Here is a 23,325-nt window from a genome sequence, read left to right as displayed (position 1 = left end):
ATTCTGTTGGGAACAGATGCTAATTCTAGCTGCCCTGCCGGTCTCTAACCACACCACCACCCCCTGCGACTCCCCGCCCCCCCACCCAGAGGTTCCACTGACCTCTGTCCCTGTTGCTCTCCCCTTGCTAAGTCCCTCTGCCTGCAGGTTTCTCTCCCCTTCCCTTTTGGGTTTCTGTGTGAGCTGAAGCTTGGACCACAGCAAGGTCACCCCTCCTTGCCCGTGAATCAGCGGAAACCGACCCAAATGGCATTTCAGGGCTGGAGTTGCAGTTGGCCAAGGAGGCTTCTCTTGCTGGGGTGGGTTTTTTTTTTGCTGTTGCTGGGTTTTTTTGGTTGTTTGGGGGGGGGGTTGGTTTCTTGTTAGAGCTGTTTCTTCCCAGCCCAGCTACTACTCACAGGAAAGGCCAGGGCTCTGGACAAGGCATCATCCCTGGACTCACCCATCCTGGCAATGAGCATCCAGCGGCCACGGCAACAGCCACCACCCACCCCCCCCCGGCTCACCCCCAGACCTTGACTCTGGACCAGCCATAGTGGGCAGCTCCTGGTCAAAGGTCCACCCTAGACCCCCTGAACATGCCCTGGCCTTGGGTCTTCAGCTGCCCAGAGCACCTCTCCACTGCCCCAGTGCCCCAAATTGTTTGGGAGGAAAGGGAGCCCTTTCAGTACAACCCTGCCCACAATTTACCTCCTGCCAGAACCTTCCGTGACTGGGGTTGGACTCTAGGCCAGCAGGGACCAGGTGTGGCCCACCCTTGCCCCATACCCCGCAATGACTGTTGGCATGTAGTGGTATTTGCTAAGCATTCCCACCTCCAGCAATTGGATCCCATGAGAGTGTTCTCAAGGGGCACTTTCTCCCTTGTCTCTCTCAATCTCTTGCTCTTGTGCAGCTCAGAGAGGGTGAGCGACCTGCCCAGCACCACCCAGGTAGGCCTACTAACAGGTGTGGGAGAAGCCTCCAGCAGGGCCAGCAGCTCTGGAGTCCTGTCCTTCCGGCTTCCCCACCAGACACAGCCAGCAAGATGTCCTGCCGACCCGAGGGCGTCAGGCTGCCCTGGAGGACTGGCCGGGAGAGGGTCAGCTGGGAAACCACGGTCAGAGGGGCAGGGACGCAAATGGCAGACGCAGAAGGGCCGATTTCCTCGATTTCCTCCCTCAGCGCAACAGCCAGAGGGGCTGGGCGGCGTCTTGTCGGGGCTCTGGCTGGCTAGACGAGAGCATCTCTCCAGATAGTAGTCTCCACGCTTATCCACAAGGGATACTTCCCAACACCCCCAGGGGATGCCTGAAAACCCAGATAGTACCAAGTCCAATATACACTGTTTTTTTCCTGTATGTACATACCTGTGATCAAGCTTAATTTATAAACCAGGCACCGTAAGAGGTTAGCAATGATGACTAATAACGAAACAGAACAACCATAACCAAACACCGTAGCAAAAGTTAGGTGAATGAGGGCTCCCTCTCTCCGCCTACGTTCCTGGGCTGCGCTCACCCCTCTTGCGACGTGAGATGATAGATCCCTGTGTGATGAGATGAAGTGAGGGCGGTGATGGTGACGAGGGCATGGGGAGGGCATGGGGACAAAGCCTCAGGCTACTATTGACTTTCTCACTACACGCCAGGAGCGGATCGTCTGCTTTCAGACCTCCGTCAACTGTGGGTAACTGAAACCACGGAGAAGGGGGCATGGCTGTACTGTTTAAAAAAACATTAGAAAAAAAGGATACATTCTGTTTTGCCCTGGGCATGTGTGGATTCTTCCCACAGCCGGGTTTCTAGGAATGTTTGGGGTGGGAAGTTCTATCCCAGCTGAAGAGAGCCTGGGCTGATCTGTGGCCCCCCCCAAGGGCGTCTTTTCACCCTAGCCCCTCACCTGGCAGCACATAACTGACCAGACACAGGTAGGCATCTGTCTCAGACAAGGAATGGCTCCCTGCCATTTGCACACCCCCAGTGACAGGGAACTCATTACCATGAGAATTAGATAGGCCAAACTACACTGCTCACTCCCCAGAAAGTTTGGCAATATATTTTGGCTCACACTCCACATATTTTCTTTGCTCCAGTCCCCCTTTCTTTTACGTGTTGGTCCTGTTTTCTCTGGTTATGCCGTAAACATTTTCTAATTGATTTGAAAAAGAACCGGGGGAAGCGGGATTCGCCCAAGCTCTCCTCCTCCCCCATGTCGGGAGCTCAAACGCTTCCCCACCAGGGCCAGCGGGAAGGCTCAGCCGCTCCACCCCGCCTCCTCCTGCGCACAGACACAGCCCGATCCGCCCAGCACTGCCTGCCTGCCAGCTGCCCGGCTGCTCCTGGCTCTCCCCTCCGGCTCGGAGCACCCCACTCCCCACCTGACGCCCGCCACCCAAGCAGCCCGACACTTTCATTTGACACCTCTTTCAAAAGTAAAGAGAAGTAAAGAGGGGGGAGATGGGAGGATGAAAGAAAGGAGAGAGAGACAGGGAGAGAGAGAGAGAGAGAGAGAGAGAGACTGGGCAGGGTGGGGGTGGGGTGCAGGGAGGAAGAGAAGCCCAGGAAAGTGCATTATTGATTCAGGACTCAGAAAATGCTTAGAGAGTAGGAAAAGCGTCCTGCTCATTAAAAGCTTGTGCAAAGCCTCAGCTAGACACACGCAGCCTTCCCAAAGAGGGCCTGCTCTGCTGACATGAATATTTTATCACGGAGGGAAAAAAATGGGCATAGAGGATTTAAATGCTGGGGTGGGGGTGGAGGGCAGGGCCTCGAGTGGCCCCCTCCTCCTCTCTGGGAGCAGCCTTTGGCTTCCCTGCTGGTGAGCAGAACAATGGGGCCCCAGGGGTTCCTAAAGGCCCGAGGGGGGGCGGGGGGCGGTGCACAGCACCCACGGAAAGGGGAGGGTCCAAGAGGAGTGAGGTTGAAACCTGATCAGGCAGCCCCTCCCCTAACCTTTGCCCTGCCTGCCAGCCCCCCCCCNCCCGCCCCCCCCCCCCACTCTTTATAAACCACCAGTAACACCCGGGCTTTCGGCTCCCCTGCTGAGCCCAGAGGCTAGCCCTTCCGATAAAGTCCAAACCCAAACTGCCCGCCACCTACCCCTGCTCCTCCCTGCCTTGTTCCTATTTTTCTTTCTTCAACTTGCACCCTGAGTATTTTCGCTGGCACGAGATGCTGAGATCCCGATTTTTCCCGCAAAACTTCATTTTCTCTATCCACGACAATCCTGTGAGCTGAGGCACAGCTCCGAAGTTTGTTTTTCAGATGAAGCAAGGAGGCAAGGCTAGCCAGGCAATGTGGCCGGCCAATGTCATCTCGGTGAGGAAAAGGCAGAACCGCAGTTAGAAGCTCCAAGACCTCACTGGGAAGCCTAGCTCACAACCCCGCCTCTTGTGACACCGTTGTCCCCTGGTTTAGGGGCAATGCAGTGGATTTTTGCTACAAACTATTTTATGTTCCTGTTGAAGTCATTTTCCTGCCTTGTTAGGCATCTCCCCTCCTCTTGCTCTCCTGATGGCCCGCCCTGGGCTTTCAGGANCCATCTCGGTGAGGAAAAGGCAGAACCGCAGTTAGAAGCTCCAAGACCTCACTGGGAAGCCTAGCTCACAACCCCGCCTCTTGTGACACCGTCCTCCCCTGGTTTAGGGGCAATGCAGTGGATTTTCGCTACAAACTATTTTATGTTCCTGTTGAAGTCATTTTCCTGCCTTGTTAGGCATCTCGCCTCCTCTTGCTCTCCTGATGCCCCGCCCTGGGCTTTCAGGATGGGGCAGCCCGGGTCTGGAGCGGTGGGTGTCTGATTGACCGTCCCTTCCAGGCCACTGCCACCCCCCCCATGAGCACTCAGTTCTCCTTTGCAACTTCTGGGGTTAATGTGTGCTCCCCACTCTGGGCTCCCCGAAGGTGGAGCTGGGTACCTGCCAGGTGCTTAATTAAGGTTTGCAGAGAGACTCCCCCTCCCCCACAGGTCCCCTATCTGGGTCGTCCAAACTCGATAGGAGGTCTCCGAGTGGGTACAGCACCCAGAAGGATGGGGACGGGCGGGGACGGCCTGTGCCAACAGCCACAAGCCGAGACCGTCAAGGGTCTCTCCCTCCTGGTCTCTGAGGAGTTAGGAAGGGGTGGGACACAGGAGAGAGGAAGGACTACAGGGCACACCGGGACAGGTGCACCGCTCTGTGCAGGAATCCTTCGGGGAAGGTGGGAGCGGTAAGGCTGAGCCGGCAAGGTTTCATTCATCTGCTTATTCATTTTCTCATCCACAATTTCTGAATGTCCTCTGTGTGCAAAGTAGTCCTGGGGAAGCAGCGATCCGACCCGGCCACTCATCAGAATTCCTGGAAGGGGAGGGTACGCAAATATTCCCGGGCCCTACGGCCAGAGATTCTGCTCCAGATGGAAAGCAAACCAGCCAGCCACCCAAACCTGTCCGCAGTGACTCAGATCCCAGCCAGGTTTGGGATTGGGAGCCTGGCGCAGCCGATCTGAGGAAGGGCACGGATTCTATGACACGAGCCCCGCTCTCACCATCACCCCCGTAGGTGAGGAGGGACCTGAGGCCCCCAGAGGCCAGGCACTGACTCAAGGTCACACTTCTGGTAACCCAGGCACTTTGAGCCCTTATGAGAGCATTGAGCACTCTGCGGTGACCCCGGAGAAGCCACCGTGGCTTGGTCCCCACGAATGGCCCAGATGACAAGCCTGCATGGGAACTGGCTGGCATGGTCAGGAAGCCTTCCTCGGGGAGGTGGGATTTCAGAAGGGTAGGCCCTCAAGAAGGGTGGGTGAGGTATGGACAGGTGGAGGAAGACAACCGGGCTGTGAGGGGAGTACCCTATGCAGCAAGGCCAATGAAGGCCAGACTGGTTGTGCAGAATTTGCACAGGGAGAGATGCAGGGAGAGGTGAGTTAATGCACTTGGCAGGCCAGGGGCCTGGTGGGGAGGGCAGGATAAGGGCAAAGGGGCGGCCTGGAGCCAGCGTCAGTCTTGACCTTTAGCAGCGGCAGGAAGGCCCGGACTCTGGCTGGCCAGCCTTCCTCCGGGAAGAGGGGTTAAGAACCTGGGAACAGAGGGCGAGGGCCACCGAGGGGAGAGCTGGCACCCCTCAGCACCCCCAGGCTGGAGCAAGAATGGAGCGCCCGTGGCCCAGGCACAAGGACAGGTTTTGAGAATGAACTCTCTCTCCTTCTGGCCTTGGAATTTAAAAGATGACAAGACATTTAAGGCCGGAAGCATCCAGTGCAGTCCTAGGAAAGGCTACAATGGTGGTTCTCACACTGGGCTGTACCCGGGAACACCTGGGAGCTTGACTGAGCCCCAGAGACGGTGTGGTGGCTGGTGGGGGCGGGGAGCCGGGGCCCTGGCAGAGCCCCGAGTCTGCACAGCTCCTGGGCCCCAGCCTTCTCCATTCCCCGGGTCCCAGCTGCCCACCTGGGTTTGGAACTTTCCAGAAGGCGGCCCCAGGGGTGAGGAGACAGGGCTCATGCAGGAGACAGGCACAAAATAGGAACCCCCTTTCCTGATGTGGCGATACCACCTGCAGTGGTTCTCAGGTTAGCCTCACCTGGGGGCACCCCAGACCAGCTGCATCACACCCTTGGGGTAGGTCCCGCGATCAGCCTGGTTCAGCTGCCCAGGAGGTTCCAGTACGCAGCCAAGGTTGGGGCCACTGCCCCGAGGACCCTGCCACAGGACAGGTTTCCATCTGCGAGTAGCACCTGGCCCCCAGGCCCTCCTTCCTACCCCTGCCCTCCCCATGCCTGTCCCCCAGGCTGAGAGGTGGCCAGACATTTGGGCAACCCGGGAGGGAAGGGGTGGGCTGTCCGTGCCAGGCAGACAGGCCCAGCGCAAGGCAGACGCCACGCTCCCCCTCCCCGCACCTCCCTTCCCCCTCTATTTTTAGGTCCATTACTGTCCATTGTTGGGTGTATTTCTTTTCCCACTCCTCCCCAAGAAAAACAGCTCGGGTTCCTGCAGGCAAAGCCATCTCGCCTTCCCCAGAGCTGGTGCGTGGGCGCGCACGCTGCCAAATAGACATGATGCAAGCGAATTATCCAATAAGTGGATTAGCAGACTCCGCCATGTCTCAAAGGGCGGCGGGGGGGGGGGGTAACCGCCACCATCACTCACTCCTCCCCAGCCCTCCCTCCTCTGGCTGACAGGGCGTGCTGGGGGAGGAGAGGCTGACAGGGACAGTATGCTCACCCAACGCAGAGGGCCACATGCATGCACGCACGCGCACACACGGATGACAACCAGCTCAATCCATCAGGCGCTTTCCAAGATGCTCAGAGCGCCTCGCATCGGCTATAAATGGCCTGGTTAGCAGCTAAGTGCTGGGGCCAGGCAGCCCAAGGTAGAGGTGCCAAGCTCCTCTATTTCAATGCTGTGTGACTTTGGGAAAGTGCCTTAACCTCTCTGAATCTCAGACTCCTCGTATTCAAAAGAATTATAAATACAGAATCTATCATAAGTCTTCTGTGAGGGTTCAATGAGCTTGTTTAGGTCAAGTGCTTGGTATACAGTAGGCACTCAATTAATGTAAGCTGTTGCTCCTCTGAGGAGAGGGAAGACAAAGATGCAAAATCAAAAAAATCCTCAGATAATAGGACCAGTCAGTTTCAAAAAGACAAACATTTATTTTCCTGAGTGGAAGGGCCCCCAGAGGGACCATAGGGGTCCAGGGGTGGACTCGGGGTGGTCTGGGAAGCCCCACGAGTGTTTGCAACAGTGTGTGTATGTGTGTGTGTGTGCACTGCATGCGTGGGGGGGGGAGTCACTGTTCCTGGAAGAGCCCCTGCTTGGGTTTTGCTGCTGAGGTGTGGGTTGGTCTCCGGCTTTGCTGGTCCCCTCCCCTCTGGGTCCTTCTAGGTGCCTGGGACATTACTGGGCTTTTCCCTATCTCTCTCTCTCCCGTCCCTGCTCTGGCTCCCTCTCCAAGTTTAAAAGTCCCAAAGGCTAGAAACAGAACCAGGGAACACAGTGGGGTTCTCGGGGTGAGCATGCAGGCAGGAAATCTCTACCCCGAGACTTGCCTTGAGGGCACCCGGCTCCTGGAAGCCAGTCCAGTGGGGAGCCCAGTCCCCAGGGGCCCAGCCCCAGCCCAGTGCCAGCCCCAGAGCTGTTGGTGAGGATTTTGGATGGTGGCTGGAGCAGAGACAGGGATAGAGACAGTGTGCCCTTTGGCCAGCTGGCTTCTCCTTCTACGGTCACCTGCCTTGGGAGGTCTCTTGATTCCCAGAGGGAGGGGACACCTCAAGAACCCCAAACGGGCACCACCATCCACGTGGGCTTGAGCAGACGGAGGCAAGCTCGAGGGTTACGTGCAGGCTGCCTCTCCCACTGGCCTCCTTTTCACCTTTGCCCAACAACAGACTCTGCCACCACTGAGGGGAAATGTCCTGGTCGTGTTTCATTTCCTTTTATTTCCCTGGTCGACACTTGGAGTCAAGTGGACAAATGACACGGGCAGAAGGAGGGAACTGGAATGAGGGACTGAGGGGTCCAAATGGTCCCGCAGCACCCCAGGCAAATGGCTGGGGGACAAGGATGCCAGATCATTGATGACGGGCCAAGTCCCTTTACAGGTGGTGGGGGGTGGGGAGGTGGGGAGCAGCTCTAGAGAGCCCCCAGGTTTAGGTGTGGAGGGCAGATCAGACGTGCAAAATTTCTGCAGGGAGAGCCAGGTTGCATTTCTCTAATGGAGGGGACCCCTGCACAGCCACACCTGAGATCCTGGGGCCCCTTCCTGCCCACCGCTCATGGCACTGTCTCAGCAGGGACACCACAGCTGCGGGCTGGCTGGGATGGGGCCTCGGAGCCCTCCGGGCCATGGAGAGCCAGCTCTGAGCGCAGCCGCGTCACCAGGGGCTCACCCGAGGGGGCCAGAAAGCAGACGTGTTAACCTTATGTCACATCTAAACGGAGGGGGCAGCATGGGCACCCCGCTGGCTGCAGGGGGCTTTCAGGCAGGCATCCCACGTCCCCCACCAAATGCCACATGTGAGGTCAAATCCCGGGCATGAGCGCGTAGACAGAAACCTGGTGTGGAACGCCTCACGTCCCCAGGGCTCTGGTCCACTCTTTCTGGAGAGCCCAGGACCTACAGTTGAGCCTCTTGGGTCTGCTGTCCCTCCCTAGGGGCCCAAGGAAGTCACTCCATCCTGGGGGGCCTCAGTGTTCCCTCACGTAGGAAATGAGGGGAACTGAATTCACTAGTGGTTTCATATTGTGTTCGCAGGAGCCCTAGAACTGCCTGGGAGTGGGGGGGCTCCGGGTCCAGGGGCCGGGGCAGAGGGAAACCAGCAGCCAGGTCCAAGGAACCCACTTTTCCCTGAGCCATTAGTCCCACGGGAATATGCTCCTAAGTACTGAGGTTCCTCTAATCTCCAAGAGCCCTTCCAAACTGCACTCCCTACAGGAGATGAAGGATAATTAATAGCCCATTTCTACAATGGGACAAAGTGAGACCCGGCTCTGGTGCCCTGCTGAGCAGGTCAGGGAGGGGGTGCAATGGAAGATGGAGAGGAGACACTCCGAGACCGGAGACAAGTCACAGGTTGGGTACCCTTCCGCAGTTACCCTCCTCCGAGCATCAAAGCTAACATCCCAGCCTAAAAGCTAAGTCAGGAAAAAAGGAGACACAGAGGAGGAGAGGAGGGAGGGGAGAGAAAGAGAGTGGGGGAGGCCGTGAGCATTTAGGTTCCCTCTCCTCAGGCTTCACCATGGCATCACATTAAATGCCTGAGATCTGAGTTCAAGCCCAGACTCTCCACTTAGTGCTGGGGTCTCAGCTTCCTCATCCGTAAAATGGGAACGTAGTTTTTACTCTGCAGGGTACTTGGATGGGCCCGAGGACACACTGCACATGGGATGCTCAGTGTTTCCATGGAAAAGATGTCAACCCTCACGTCAACGGTCAATGGATTGTTCACGAAGATGACAAGAGAAAGAACAGTCTCTCCAACAAATGCCACACGGCAAAATTCACTCAAAATGGAGAGTGAAAACTATAAAAGTCTTAGAGGAACACACGGGGGTAAACAGTCGTGACCTTGGACTTAGTAGTGGTTTCTTTGATATGACTGACACCCAAAGCCCAAGCAACAAAAGGAAAAAAATAGATCAATTAGCTTTCACTAAAATGAAAAAAAACATGTTGTGCCTTAAAGGACACAATCAAGAGAGCGAAAAGGCTAGCCATCGCGTGGGGGAAATATCTGCAAATCACATATCTGATAAGAATCTAGCACCTGGGGGCGCCTGGGTGGCACAGCAGTTAAGCGTCTGCCTTCGGCTCAGGGCGTGATCCCGGCGTTATGGGATCGCCCCACATCAGGCTCCTCTGCTATGAGCCTGCTTCTTCCTCTCCCACTCCCCCTGCTCGTGTTCCCTCTCTCGCTGGCTGTCTCTCTCTGTCGAATAAATTAAAAAAAAAAATCTTAAAAAAAAAAAAGAGTCTAGCACCTGGCGCGCATACAGCACACGTACAAATCCACAACAACAAGACAACCCAGTGAAAAACTGGGCGGAAAGACACGAGTACACATTTCTCCATAGAAGATACATACACAAGCGGTCATCAGTGACTAGAGAAAGGCAAATCAGAGCCATGCGAGATGCCACATCACACTCACGAGGTTGGCCATAATAACAAAAAACAACGATGGAAAAACACGCAGTGCTGGCGAGGATACGGAGAAACCGGAACCACGGCGCATGGTGGTGGGGATGGAAAGTGGTGTGTGGCTGCCGTGGACAGTTCGGTGGTTCCTCAAAAACTTAACTATGGAGTTAGCACATGACCCAGCAGTTCCCCTCCTAGTCCATGCCCCAGAGAAATGTCCACACCGCAAGTGCACACAGATGGACACAGAAGCATTATTCGTAACAGCCCCGTAGTAAAAGCAACCCAGATGTCCCTCAGCTGGTACACGCAGGCATACAATGTGGTCTATCCACACGAGGCAATAGTACTCGGCCTTAAAAACGGAACGAAATCCTGACACCTGCCGCAAGATGACGGACCTCGAGAATGTGAAAGAAGCCAGGCACAAAAAGTCACATGTCGTGTGATTCCGTTTACACGGAGGGTCCAGGATAGGCAAATCCGTAGAGACAGGAAGCCAGCCGCCTGGTGGTCGCCAGGAGCTGGGGGGAGGGGCATGCGGAGTGACAGCTAAGGGAGACGGGATTTCCTTTTGGGGGAACGAAAGATGTCTCAAAACTACATAAGCGGTGGTCACACAGCGTTGTGAGCGTACTAAATGCTATGAAACTGGATCCTTAAGAACAGTTAAAAAGGCGAATTTTATGCTCTCTATATTTTACTGCAATAAAAAATGTTAATGGTTCATTTTGCGTTATGTGAATTTCACCTCAATTCTAAAAAATTTTTAAGTTCTTTTAAAAGTGGCCTCATCAAAAGAAAAAAAAAACCTTTAGCCGCGTGCAGTGACGGATGTTAACCAAGCTTGTTGTGGTAATCATCTTGCAATACGTACGCACATCAAATTGTTCTGCTGTGCGCCTAAAGCGAATAAAGGAGGTGAACTTGAAAAAAAAAAATGTCTAGCGCTGTGTTCGGTGCTCAGAACCCCTCTATCTGCACTGGAATCCCCCATTTTGTCTGTCTGTGACCCAAGCTGAACCCTAGCCTAGATTTCTCCAAACTCCCAGAATCTACTTGGCCATCCTCCAGGAGCGCTGGCGAATCTAGGCACACCGCATCTTGGCACAGTGGGGGAAACTGAGGCTAAGGGGCTTGGCCTGGTGTGCCAGCAGCAAGGAGACTTTGCAAGAACCTGGAACGGCCGGGCCCCCTCTGGTGCTCATTCTGCTCTCACGCACTGCCCCCCACCCCCCGCCAGCAGTTGGTGTGTGCTCAGGGAATTAGAAACACATTTTCATGTATTTAAGCAAATCTGCTACTGAAGAAAAACAGATCAGAACCTGCAAAGCGAAGTCGAGCAGAACCGGTTTCTGCATCATCTGCCGCTTCCTCGTTTAATCGGCACTTGGTGCCCTGCGCGCTCTTGGGCCAGATGGACCCTGGCCAGGACTGAGGCCGGGGAGCCTGGGCCAGGGGGGCCGTGGGATGGGAACGGCGCTTTGCAGCCTGGGCCCCGGTCCTGGGGCAGCCGGGGCTGGGCGGCGAGGGACCCCGCTCCTTTGAGCCTGCCACTGCTCTGTTCCGGCCCCTGGTTCAGGGCTTCCATGCCCTGCGGGCTCCCTACAGCCTCGGCCTGCCCACTGTTCACCTCTTCCCCTCCCTCCCACCACACCCGTGGCCTGACCCCCCCCTTCGCCCCAACACTAGGAGCCAGACAGAAGGCTGAATCCCAGCTCCACCACTGAGCGGACCTAGGAAAGCCTTGGTCTCTATCCAGCTGCCTGAGGGTACAGTAAACACCCCGCCCCATAGGTTTATGGGGGGGGGGCTTAGCTGGGACCAGGAGGGGCAAGGCTTGTCCCCTCCCAGGCATCCAGGCGTCCCCGCTCACGTCCCCTGCACCCCCCACCCCGTGACCTTGCACATGCCATTCCCTCTGCGCTGACCATCACTCCTCTGAACGGCTCCGACCCTTCACCCCAGACCCGGGCCCCCATCTCTGAACTCCCACAGTGCACGCGGTCTCTACCTCCCATTCCATGCCTGGTCGACACCATCGTCTTCTGTCTGTTATGTTCTACTGTCACTCCTTTTGTCTCTCCAGCTAAGTTCTGGGATGGAAAAAGAAAATCCCTTTTTTTGGAACATTCATTCTGTGCCAGGCACCCAGCTGAGGGCTCTCCGAGGCTTGTCTCATCTCATTCGTCAGCCTTCCTCTGAGCCTGTGGCTGCTGTCATCCCAATGTTCAGATGAGAAAATCGAGCCTCAGAGCACAAGGGACTTAGCCAAAGTCCCACAACCCGGAGGGACGGGATAACTGCAGCTCGCATTTGCCCCTTCCCAAATCCCAAGTTCTCATCCACAGTGGGGGTAGCCTGCCTGTCTGTCCATCTGTCCATCCCCTTCCTCCCCGCACATGGGATTTGAGGCAGATGGTGATAACACAGGCAACGCAGAAGAAAAATGGAAATATATTAAACACCAAGGCTGAAGCCTGTAGAGATAGACGAGCCTGGGGAAGGCAGAGATATGTACACTGGAAAGTTCTAGAACTTCTGACACTCTTTGGAAAGCTGTCCCCTGCAGGCTCTCTCCCCTCCCCACTGCACTCCAGTTGCACTGCGCCCACCCTCCATGGGTGTCTGGACCCAAAGCCATTCCCTTAAGAGAAGTAAGGGGCAAGGATCTCGCACATGTGGGCGCTGACCTCCCAGCAGCGCTGCCCCCGACCTGTCACTCCTCTGCTCCCCAGGAAGGAGACTTTACTGTGCAACAAGATGTCATGCATGGAACTATTCTTGTCCCAAGCTGGGCCCTGCCTCAGGCGTTTCAACAGAATGAGCTGCGTTAACTAAGGGTTGGGTGAAGCTCAGGTTCCAGCTTAAGGACAGAGCTGTGCCGAGTGCCTGGCGTCATCCGATCACAAATCCCACAAACCAGGGGCTCCAGACAAGCAGTAGCTTTCGGAGCTTCCTCTGCCCTGATTGAAACCCTAGTTCTTCCAGTAAGACTCAGTTCTAATCTCTCCTCCTCTGAGAAGTCTTCCCGGATCACACCGACCTTCTACTCGCCCAACCATTTGTTCATTAAATGCCTACTTCGCACTGACTGAGCCAAGAGGGAGGTGCTGGGGACAGACAGACGAAAGAGCCCTCCTTCTGAGGAGCTCACCATCCAAGGGAAAAGCCAACAGTGGGAGCATAATAACCCACATGAATGAGCATCTGCCATATGCCAGGCACTGTGCACATGACAGTCGTGTTTGCGTATCCTATTAATAGCAGCAATTTGAGGAAATAAGGCTCAGAGAGGTTAAGCCTCATGTCAAAGGCCACACAGCATGGGGTTCTAACCTCTATCTCTCTGCCCCTAGGACCCGAGCCCTTAACCACTAGGCCAACATCAGTGAGCACAATGACAGGAATGTGACCAGATGGGGGCCTTCTACCCACCTGGGTTAGGGAATCAGGGAAAGCTTCCTGGAGGAGGTGGGGTCCCACCTGAACCTTGAAAACTGAGCTGGGGTTTTCCAGGTAAATGTGGAAGCCTTGGAAATGAAGGAAGTGAAGGAAGACATTCCGGGTAGAGGAGGTGGCCCAGGCAAAGATGTGGAGGTGAGAAGCATGGCGGGCTGGAACACATGGGGCCAGCCGGAAGAGACGCATCCTCATTCTTCCGGGGCTCCCACTACATTGCCTCTGTCTCCCCCACACCTTGTTAGTGTATGTCTGTAATGTCTGCTGTGCTCTCTCATTGAGGAGGGGAGGGGGCGGGACGAGGTGTTCTGTATGCTCTCCCCTACGGGCTTGGGGGCCGGGGACACAGAGGGGGAAGGAGGCCTGAGCCAGCGGGCCGTCAGCTGGGCGCTGCTTGGTGGGAACATTCTGTGAACATCGAGGGCTGGCAGGAGGCGTGACATCTATGACCTTGATTCTACATCTGGTGTTCAATGTCACGGTAAGGAGGGGGGCGAGGACTCAAGGATCCACCTGCCATCTGCCTTTATCAGCCCAACAGTTCCCTGGGGGGGGGGTAGGGCCATGTGCTCTGCATCTGGGTAAACTGAGGCCCGGAGAAGGTAAAGCAGGTGCTGAGGAAGAAGTGTGCTCAAAGACACACCTTTACAGCCTTTTCTTGGTTTCAAGACCAAGACCAAGGTTCCCGTGCATGTAAAGTCTCCCTGGATAAAGTTTAATGCGCGTCTATTTCAAAATCGAAAGGATCAAGGTTAGATTAACGATCATATAAAAGTCTGAGGCTAGAACAGAGCTCACACTCTTCAAGCACTTCTAGATATTCTGAGAGAAGCAATTCCTTCTCCCAGGAAGCTGGTGGGGTGGGCAAGGCAGCCACGACCCCCCCCCCATGAATATGAGGAGCCCGAGGCTCAGAGACTCTAAATGACTTGCCCCAGATCACCCTGCCCAGGGATGGCAGAGCTGGGATGGGAGCTCGGGTCCTCGGAGCCCAGGCCTGTGGCTCTAGACAGCGTACCCACAGCCACTCTTTGGAAGCTTCCAGAGGGTCTCAGGGACGTCAGCTCCCAGCTTCACCCCTTCTCCCCAGGTCTCCTGCTCCTCACCATCTCCTTCAACAGGGACTCACCATGGAACCCACAAAGATCCCCCGGGAACATCAGCCATGGGTTGCCCCCATCACCAAGCAATTACGTAGGGCAGCCGTTTCTCAGACCATACCCCGCATGCCTCTGAATCGTCTGGAGCTCTTGTTAAAATGCAGTTTCTGGCTCAGCAGGTCTGGGGCAGGGCCTGGGATTCTGCATTTTTGACAAGGTGAGTCCAAGGACTACACTTTAGGTAGCAAGTGGGGACCTGTAAGATCATTTTAAACACCACCTGCCTGGTCTGTGGCCACCACCCCACCCCCTCTCTTTTCCCCATTGTCACCCTTCCTCACCATCTCCCTCCTGAGACTCAAGGGTTAGCTTTGTCTCCAGAGGTACAAGGAGAGTGTTTGGGGGCACTATGGGGCTGCTTCCCCCACCCAACGGTACAGGGGTTGAGAAGTCTCGGTGGGTACCCTCTCCCCTGCCCCCTGGGCCCTGTAGCGTGGCTAGGCTGGCCCTCTCCGGCCGGGCTGGGAATGGAGGGTGGAGGGCTGCCCGTCTTCTCCTGCAGTCCTCATTGAAATTTTGCCCTTGCCCTCAGATCCTCGGTTGAGAACTCATCCCTATTAATTCTCATTGTGCATTTAAAGCCAATAGGTTTTTATTTATTCATTTATCTTGGTCTTCTCCCCCGTCGCCTTCCTCACCAGGCTGGAATTTACAATTCAGTTCTCAGGTGGCCTTGCGGAAGGACGGGAAGCCTGGCGGGAGGGAGGGTGTGCACCCTGAACCCCGAAAACGATGGCTGCCTCATGGCGCCCCCTTGCACCCTGGGGGTGCTCCAGGGCTCACACTCCCGTTGGCTGGATGTGCTGACAGATCCAGCAGTCGTCACAGGGACCCACTGGGCGCTGGCCCAGCTAACAGTTCGCTGGGTGGCTGGCTACCATGAGGGCGCCCCCTGGTGGTTCACACCGCCGGCCATGCCTGCAGGAGTCCGAGCTCCCTGACCACCCAGCGCAGGCCTGCTGCCCAGAGACCAGAAATGCAGGGCGCGGCGTCCTCGAGGCTGGACAGAGGCAAAGAAGAAAAGCCAGGGACACTGCTCAGGGCGTCCTAACAATCATAATAAACGCATAACACCTACTGAACATCGAGCACCTACTGTGTGCCTGCACGGTGCCCAGGACTGGCACGGCCAGGTCGCTCCCCCTGGCCTGCCCTGTGCCTCGCATACGGTATTATCTCTCCTTTACAGGGAGGGCAACTGAGGCTCAGAGAGGGCAGGCCGAGCCCCCTGGTGCATAAGCACACGTCCTGCTGCAGACAAGTCGCCCTCCTGCCTTCGGACCGGCGTGACCTTGGCGGGAGTAAGGCAACCCCTTCTAATCCCTAAAACAGGATTAGAGCAGCACCTCCCTCAGAGTGTCCTAGAGATGATTACATGAGACACACAGGAGCCGCTCAGGGAGGCTGCACGAGGTGGGACCCCTGCCCCCTGCAGAAGCCAGCCCCCCTCCACCTGCCAGGCAGAGTTCCCATTCTTGTTGGCTGCACATTTGTGATCAAAGGCAGAGCGGGATGGCAGCCTGTAATGAAATATTTAAGCCCCTCAGACAGGTGTGGAGACACTGAGGACCCACCTATGTGGGAGATGTTGAAGGCGCTGCTCTTCCGCTCCTGTCTTCCCAGAAGAGAAGGAGAAGGGATGCCAGCTCCTCCCAGACCCCAGCGCTCAATGACACCTGCCTGGGCAGGTGGGGCAGCGTTAGGATTGGGGGGTGGCGTGACCACCCCACCCTGGCGGCTGTACTGGGGCCTCCCTGTGAGGGTGGGGGCAGGGCAGGGGTCCAGAGCCAAGGGTCTCCTGAGCCAGCTTTGGCCAGGAGAGGGCCTCAGGCCTGCATCTCATGGTCATCTCCGCCCCTCAAGCCCTTGACCAGAAGCTGGTCCAATGAATTCTGATTTAGCTGCCCTGTCCCACACCCCACCCCCAGTACATTACGGCAATGATTAATATTTAAGAGAAGAAATACAGTCAAGACTCTAACGTGAGAGGCAGAGGTTGACTCTGTTCGGGGAGTGTGTGGAGAAGTCTTTGCACGAGCTGGGCTACGTTGCCAGCCTAATGTACAGGCTCAGAACTGGGCTCCACTGCCCCCCAACCTGGCCTTGCCCCCGACCTTCAGGAGCTGACCCCCTTGCTCATCCCTGAGCCAGTGAGCTCTGGGATCCCCAGGGCAGTGATCCCCATGAACTACCCAGCAACCCCCCCTCCCTGCCTTCTCTGCCTCCCCACTCCCGCCCCACCCCCAGCTGGCTCCCTCGGCCCAGCCACCATCCACAGTGACAGCCTCACAACTGACTGCTGGCTGTCCAAGCAGGAAGCTACCTTCCCAGGCTGACTGCCCTGTGATAGGAATGCAGCTCCCCATGGGACTGAGGCGTCCTCAGGAGCCCAGTGGGGATACCTGCTCCGTCCTGCCTTAAGCCCAGAGACCCGGGGGCTCCCTCAAGGACTCATGGAGGCAGCAGCCGATGAGCTCCTCCCATCGCTCCTGCAGCCTGGCTGCCCTGCCCAGCCTCCTGCCAGGCACAGGGGGTTGAGGGGGGTCCATCTGTACAACAAGAATGACAACAGCTACCATGTATGGGCACTTGCTCTGTGCCAGGCCCTACTCAGCATTTGACACATATGAATCAGCTCCCTTGTTCCTACAATGCCCATTTTACAGATGACGAAACAGAGGCCCAGAGACGCCCTGGTTCAGAGCCCACCCCCTAAAACTCCTCCTTTATACAACAGAGAATCAGCCGGGCTGGGCTGACGGGAGGACTTGCATAGCAAGCTCTTAGCCCGCACACAAGGAGCTCCCATGAATGGTACCTGCTATTATTACTGCTGTTGTTGTTGGTAACACCTGAGTACTGAAGTACTCCATGGCTCTAAGACCCCATCCTTCTCTAATTAAGGGCTCAAGTGACAGCACCTGACCAGCTGCTGTCCCCCTAACTTAACCAGTGACTGCAGTCACTGCACGTAGGGATGGGATTAAAAAGAGAACCAGCCACACCGTCCATCCTGGTCTGACTCTCTCCTTAGGAATCCCCTCTGCACTTCCATCCAACATTCCCCCGCAAAGTTCCAGCTTGGTGCGTGGCATACACTGGCCTGGCAAAACCATCTGCTGGATTGGATCAGGTGGGATAGGACGTGGTACCGCAGAAGGGGTGAACAGAGAGCAACGTCGCCAAGAGTGCCCTGCTCCCTCGCCCGGGATGCTGACTTCTGACCACGGAGGCGGGGCTTGTCTGCGCGGCCGGCCCAGGAACTATCACTACTATGGTCTTCCCAAGAGAAAAGGATCCGGTGGTCAGCTGGTCAAGAAGGTACCCCTCCCCCTGGAGAATGACGTCACATGACCGCAGAGCCCTGGGGGTGGCCTTTGCTTTGGCACTTTTACAAGGTGGGACAGCCATCTGCTCCAAGTCCAAGATGCGGGAAAGTCAACCTTGCGTCTGGTCCTCCCATTCTGCTCACGCATCACCAGAGTCTGTCCCAGACCCCCTCCCCCTTGGCCTGAACAAACAACAGTGGGGGGCTGACTTACGTGGGAGCAGAATCTCTCAGGGGGGTCTCCGCATGTGATGCCTGAGGGCTCCACCTTCACCTTGACGTAGTCCTTCAGCCGCATCACCTTGGGCTGGCAGGCGTAGAACTCCCAGGTGGGGCCCTCATCCGTGGTCACCCAGGATTTGCAGATGTCGTAGTCCCCAGAAGCCAGCGGGAGGCAGTGCAGGAGAAGGGCAAGCAGGTGCAGCATGGCTGCGCAGTCTGCAGGGGCGTGGCCCAGAGAGGCCCTGGACAGGCAGCGACGGGGTCAGGCGGGCCTCGCGGCCTCCGCATGGAAGGGCCACATCTACCAGGCAACGGCGGCTGTATGTCCCAGGGACTCGAGCACTGCCGGGTTGCAAAGAGCCAGGAACTTGTTTCTTCCCAAAGGCCGATTTGAAAAACTCAGAGCCAGCGTTTCTCAGACTGCTGATGGGCAGATCAAAAAGTTGCCCATAACTTCGCGTCCTCCTAACCTTGGCGTTAGACCTCTCCCAGAGGTGAATCTGATCAAATCAGGCAGGCTCTCAAATTGTGACAGTGGATGGAAATGGGATAGGGAGCAAATCCTCGGGGATCTGGCATGAGGCTGGATCAGACTGCTTTTAATTTTTGTCCTTCCAATCAATCCAGGTCTTTAAAGGGCCCTTAATGTGCGATGCGCTCAACACAACTGCAAAACAACCCTCCAGCCTGCGCTGTAAAGATAAAATAAAATCAGGAGGTGTACGCGTTAGCTGGAAACATGTTCCCTCTATGGGACTGGACTGGCATCTCAGACCAATAAAAGAGATTTCTTTTCATATGGGCTTAAAGTGACAACAATTGTGTGGCTGGACTGCAACATAAAAAAAAAAGACTGAGGTTTTTAACTGGGGAGAAGCTTATTTGGCTCCGCTTTGTGGGGACAGGCACTAATGGGGGCCAGCTGACCTTGGCTGGTAGCCATCGGCAACTTATTATGAAGTTTCTGACACTTCGGCTCTCAATCCATCCAGGTACCCGGCGGCTGACTTGTCTTTCATTGTAAGAGGGGAAGAGAGCGAGCTCATTAGCAACAGCACCTGCAACAAATTAAAAAGAGAAGGGGGTGATGAAGATGTGTAAGAACAAAAGCTCTCTGGCAAGATGTGCAAAAAATGAGGCTGCATTAGCCAGGTCTACCGAGAAAACCGGGTTATTTTTATTAATATCAGAGTTGCACATTTGGAGATTGGGTACGTTATTGAAAAGGTGATTCGCTTTTTCCCTCATTTCTGGGGGTGTTAGGGCAGCAGAGGTGCCCCTGCTTGGGGTCACCAACTTCCCAAAACATGCTCAGGGGTCAAGCTGGAGTGGTGGCTTTAAATACCGTGACCGACAAGTCAAAATGTCAAAGCTGTCACCATAGGTGCCGACGAGTCTATACGGACAGCTGCAGACCCAAGTGTGGGCCCACAAGGAAGAACCAGGTGCCGATAAATCTCCCTCCAAATTCTGCAACGGTCAATTTGATCTTCAACGCTAAGAAACCAGGGACAGCGAAGATTTCCACAGATGTGACGATGGTTTGTCATAGGAGATTTTCTGATCAAGGCCAAAATTTTGCAATCATCTTTGGAGGGTGTGTCTATAAATGAGTCACTATTATGATTATTGCTTTACTATTTTAAGCTACTGATAATTATTTAAGAGCCCAAATAGCTATAACGAAGACAAATGTCACATTGCACAAAACATGACTCCAGTAATATGATGAGTTCCCAGACACTGGATACATCACCAGGAGAATCTGAGTCTGGCCAGTGTGGGATCCTGGCCAAAAATGCTAGCCAATAGGGCAAAGGTAATACCATGAGTCACAGCAGAAGCACCCGTGTTATTAATTATTCTGGTTATTATACCTATGATTATTGCCTCTTAATCCCCCAAACTGCCTCGGCATTGACGCTAACCTCAGCGTGAGTCTCACCCGACACCCTCTCGGGCCATATTGTACACGGAAGAGTCCCTGAAGAGTTAATCACTTTTCCATGAAACCCCATTCTCCGCCCAGACACAAACACACTGCTGGCCAAAATGCCAAACCGGGGAGGTGGACATTGTCCAGAGGGGGCTGGCCGCTCACCTGGGCTGCCCGCGGAAGCCCCCAGCCAGTGCCCCACGCTCCTGGTCGGGGGAATCATAAATCTGCATTACGGCCGCCCCTGCCCCTCTCTCTGGCTGAAGGGCTCTTGATGGAGATGAATGAGAAGCTGAGGGGGGGACCACATTTTCACTGCTCACCTCTGGCTGTTTAAAGAGAAACCTGTTATAGAACCTGCCTGGCCTTGAATGCGCTCCTTGCTAGAAACTCTCAGAAAGAACCCGCCTGGCGACTATTTTTACAACCTGAGAAAATGTAGTAAAAATAAAATAGCGCGGCCGGCAAAGGTTTGGATGCCTCTACCCAAGCTTCGAGCTGCCCAGAAAACAGCACGTCCCTAATTAATTCTTCCAGGCAAGGACTCCCAACTGTTCACTAACAGGTAGGGAGCTCCTGATGGGAGGAGACACCAGGGCGCTGGCTTCGGGCTTCCTTCATCTGCGGGACCAGCGGCTGCTCAGGGCTTCGACTGACACACCGGCGCGGGGAGGCAGCGAGGCCCGGAGGCCGGGAGGCCACGGAGACCGAAGTGCAGAGCAACTAGAAAATCTACTAATTGCTTTGCAATTCTTGTGGTTTAAATGCCGCGCAGTCCCTGGAAAATGGGGTGGTGGTGGTGGCAGGGGAGCCAACAACAACCCAATCTGCTGGGGGCGGGGTAACAAATGTGTTTACAACTAGTCAATCAACGGGGCATTGCTGGTATTATAGAGAGAATTGCAAGCTCAGCAAGAGAATATTACAGTGGGCTTTTGCCAAAAAGAAAAACAAAAAACAAAAGACAAAAAAAAAAAAAAAAAAAAAAAAAAAAAAAAAAAAAAAAAAAAAAAAAAAACAACGAGGGAGGAGAGAAGCAAGAGTCTCCGGAATAACGAGGCGGAAAGCAGGGAGTGAGAAGCCAGCCGGGGAAATTTCAGAGTAAGAGGTTGTATCCCGGTGGATCGTTTTCTCCTTGGAAAATAAATCTTCACCTGATATTATTAAGAAACTGCAGCTCCCAGAAACAAATAGAATCAATGCGCTTTATTTCTTTTAAGAGTCCTCAGGAACCGAGGGGGGGCCTGATAGCCAAGGTATTAAAACCTGAAAATTAGATTTTACCAGGATTTCTGAACTCCGATTTCTCTGTCTTATTGAATTAGCGCCTCTCGGAGCTGGCTGGGCTCGGAGCAGGCTCCTCCCCGAGTTGCCGAGTTGCCGGCTGCGCCCTCGCCTCCTGGGAAACTTGGCGCTGTGGGCGCGGGGCCCCTGGGGGGTACTGGAGGAGGGGTACCCCGGGGGCTGCCCACCGCGAGGTTCCGTCTCAGCTTCCCATCAGGGGCAGCGGGGCGGAGTGAAATCTGCTTTCGAGGGGGTGGTGCCCGAGGGCTACGAAGGAAAGGGGAGCCCGCTGCGGGTCACCTTCCCGCCCTCCACCCCGGGCCGGTGTGGGGGGTGCTCCGGGGACTGCTGGCACATCCTGCTACCCGCGGCCCGGGTGCCCCCCAGCCCTGGATCAGGGGCCGACTCGGCTCCCGGCACCGCCCACGGCCTCTAGGCGGCCCGGGAGCCCCGGAAAGTTGAGGGCTGGGGGGTGGGGCGCGAGAAGGAGGCCTCGGCTGGGCGGGGGGGGGGGTCGGTCCTGGCTGGGCCGAGAGGTCGGGGTGGAGCCCGATCTTCCGGAGGGCTGCACAGGGGCGTGCCCCCGCCCCCCCCCCAAGTCCCGCAGCCGCGCTTTGTCTTTCCCAAGTTGAGTACGAGCCCCGGCAGCAATTAATAAGCCCGTCTTTAATAAAGGCCCCGCCGGCACCGAGGGTGCCCCCTCCGTTGGCACCGCCTCCCTCAATTAGAAGACACCAAGCAAAGCACCCAGGAATTATAGTTGCCTCCTTTTTCCCGGCGCCGCTTCCCAGCAGCGCCCGTGCCTCCGCCGCCCCCCGCCCAGGCGGGGAACTTACTCGGAGCGGGCGGACCCCGGGAGCCCACGGTCCTCTTCCCGCCTTCCCGCTGCCTCTGCTCCCCCAGTCTGCTCGCCGCCCTGTTCGAGGTTCCACTCCACACGTCCCCAAGCCGGTCCCTGCTCATCNTCGAGGTTCCACTCCACACGTCCCCAAGCCGGTCCCTGCTCATCCCCTCCCCCATTAGCCCACCCCTCCACCGCGCGGAAAGAAGTTTCCAGCCTGGCTGGCCAAGAGTTTCTCTGTGCAACTCACACAGACCCAGTTTTCGGAGAGGTGGGAAGGGGATGAGAGGAAGAGGGGGGATGGGGGGTGGCTGTCGATGGTGGCGATTAAATTGGGGCGGAGGAGTAGCGCGAGAGAAGGGTTAATTTCCTTTTCAACACATGCACACAACATCTATCCCCACCACACACGCGCGCGCGCGTACACACACACACACACACACACACACACACACACACACGAGCTCACACACACGATGGAAAAAGACCCTGGTAGGAAAAAGCCAGCCGGAAAGACAAGCTTTTCCTTTAAGATGCTGCCACAAATGCAGACTCACACACCCCTCTCGGGCGACTCCAGTCCTCCGCTAGTAACAGCAGCCACCAAATAACTTTTGCATCCGAGCCTTTGCTGGGCCGCTTTAAGTGGCTCCGGGGCCCGGGGAAGCTTGCACGGTCACCGAAGCCCTTTAAAAATGAAACCAGGCTGGCAAAGCTGCAGCCGCTCTCCCCCCGCGCGCCCGCCGGCTCTCCCCGCCCGCCTTACCCCGGCTCCGAGCAGCTTCCCGGAGCGCAGACCCGCGAGGCCGAGGACCGCCGCCCGCGGGCGCTCCGCCTGCCCTGGCCGGCGCGGGGTGGGGGCGCGGGCCGGAGGGCTGCGAGCCGCTGCTCCNCCGCAGCCGTCCCGGAGACGCCGGGCCGGGGGAGGGGGCCGCCCGCGCCGCCCGCATCGCCCGCCCCGGGCCGAGCGGGAGGTCGCCTCTAACAAGTGCAAACTTTTTGGGCCCCCTGGGCGGCTCGGAGAGGACCGGCGCGCGGGCACCGGGCAGCCCCCAGCCCGGGTGGGCTTCGCGGCTGCTCGTCGGGGCGCCGGGGCATCCCCCCAGCGCGGCGCGGGCCAGATGGCGGGGCGCTTCACCGCCCCCCTGCACTCCGCTCCAAGTTAATGCCGAGGCTAAATCCTCTTGCCATCTCTCACGATCACCATCGGGGCTTTTATCTCTCGGTCTGATCGGGCTGCGTAACTTCCTCTGTGCGGCTCTAACACACCATCCCACCACGGAGCAACGGTCTTCTTAAAGGTGCAGGAAGGAAATACTGCGAGACTCGGGGGACGCGCCACGGCCCGGGGAGGGGCGCAGCCAGCAGGGGCGTCCCGGCGGGCCCGCGGCCAGGGTGGCCCCAGCAGGCGGCCGCGGGAACGAGCCTGCTCTGGGGGGTCTCTGCCTAAACATCTCCTCCCGGCTCGGGGGCCGGCGGGTCGGT

The 23,325-nt window shown here is 56.5% G+C and overlaps 1 protein-coding gene across 4 annotated transcripts in view; it reads right to left on the bottom strand.

Moving 5' to 3' along the window:
• The window catches only part of NTNG2 (netrin G2), a 67,848-nt gene extending 45,107 nt beyond the window's left edge, over positions 1-22,741 (bottom strand). For 2 of the 4 annotated variants that reach the window (XM_034664730.1, XM_034664729.1), the window contains exons 1-3: positions 22,607-22,741; positions 18,707-18,837; positions 17,772-18,471 (exon numbers count right to left, since the gene is read on the bottom strand). In XM_034664730.1, coding sequence (XP_034520621.1) covers positions 17,772-17,984 — 213 coding nt within the window. In that variant the 5' untranslated portion in view covers positions 17,985-18,471; positions 18,707-18,837; positions 22,607-22,741. Of the gene's footprint in view, positions 1-17,771; positions 18,472-18,706; positions 18,838-21,835; positions 21,958-22,606 lie in introns of those variants that run through there. The other 2 variants (XM_034664728.1, XM_034664727.1) reach the window with 2 other exon arrangements.
• Positions 22,742-23,325: the final 584 nt, after the last annotated feature.

This window comes from Ailuropoda melanoleuca, chromosome 7, assembly GCF_002007445.2.
Source record: "Ailuropoda melanoleuca isolate Jingjing chromosome 7, ASM200744v2, whole genome shotgun sequence".
Lineage (NCBI taxonomy): Eukaryota > Metazoa > Chordata > Mammalia > Carnivora > Ursidae > Ailuropoda > Ailuropoda melanoleuca.
The sequence above is the reverse complement of the archived record's forward strand: the minus strand, read 5'-3'. Positions and strand labels throughout refer to the sequence as shown.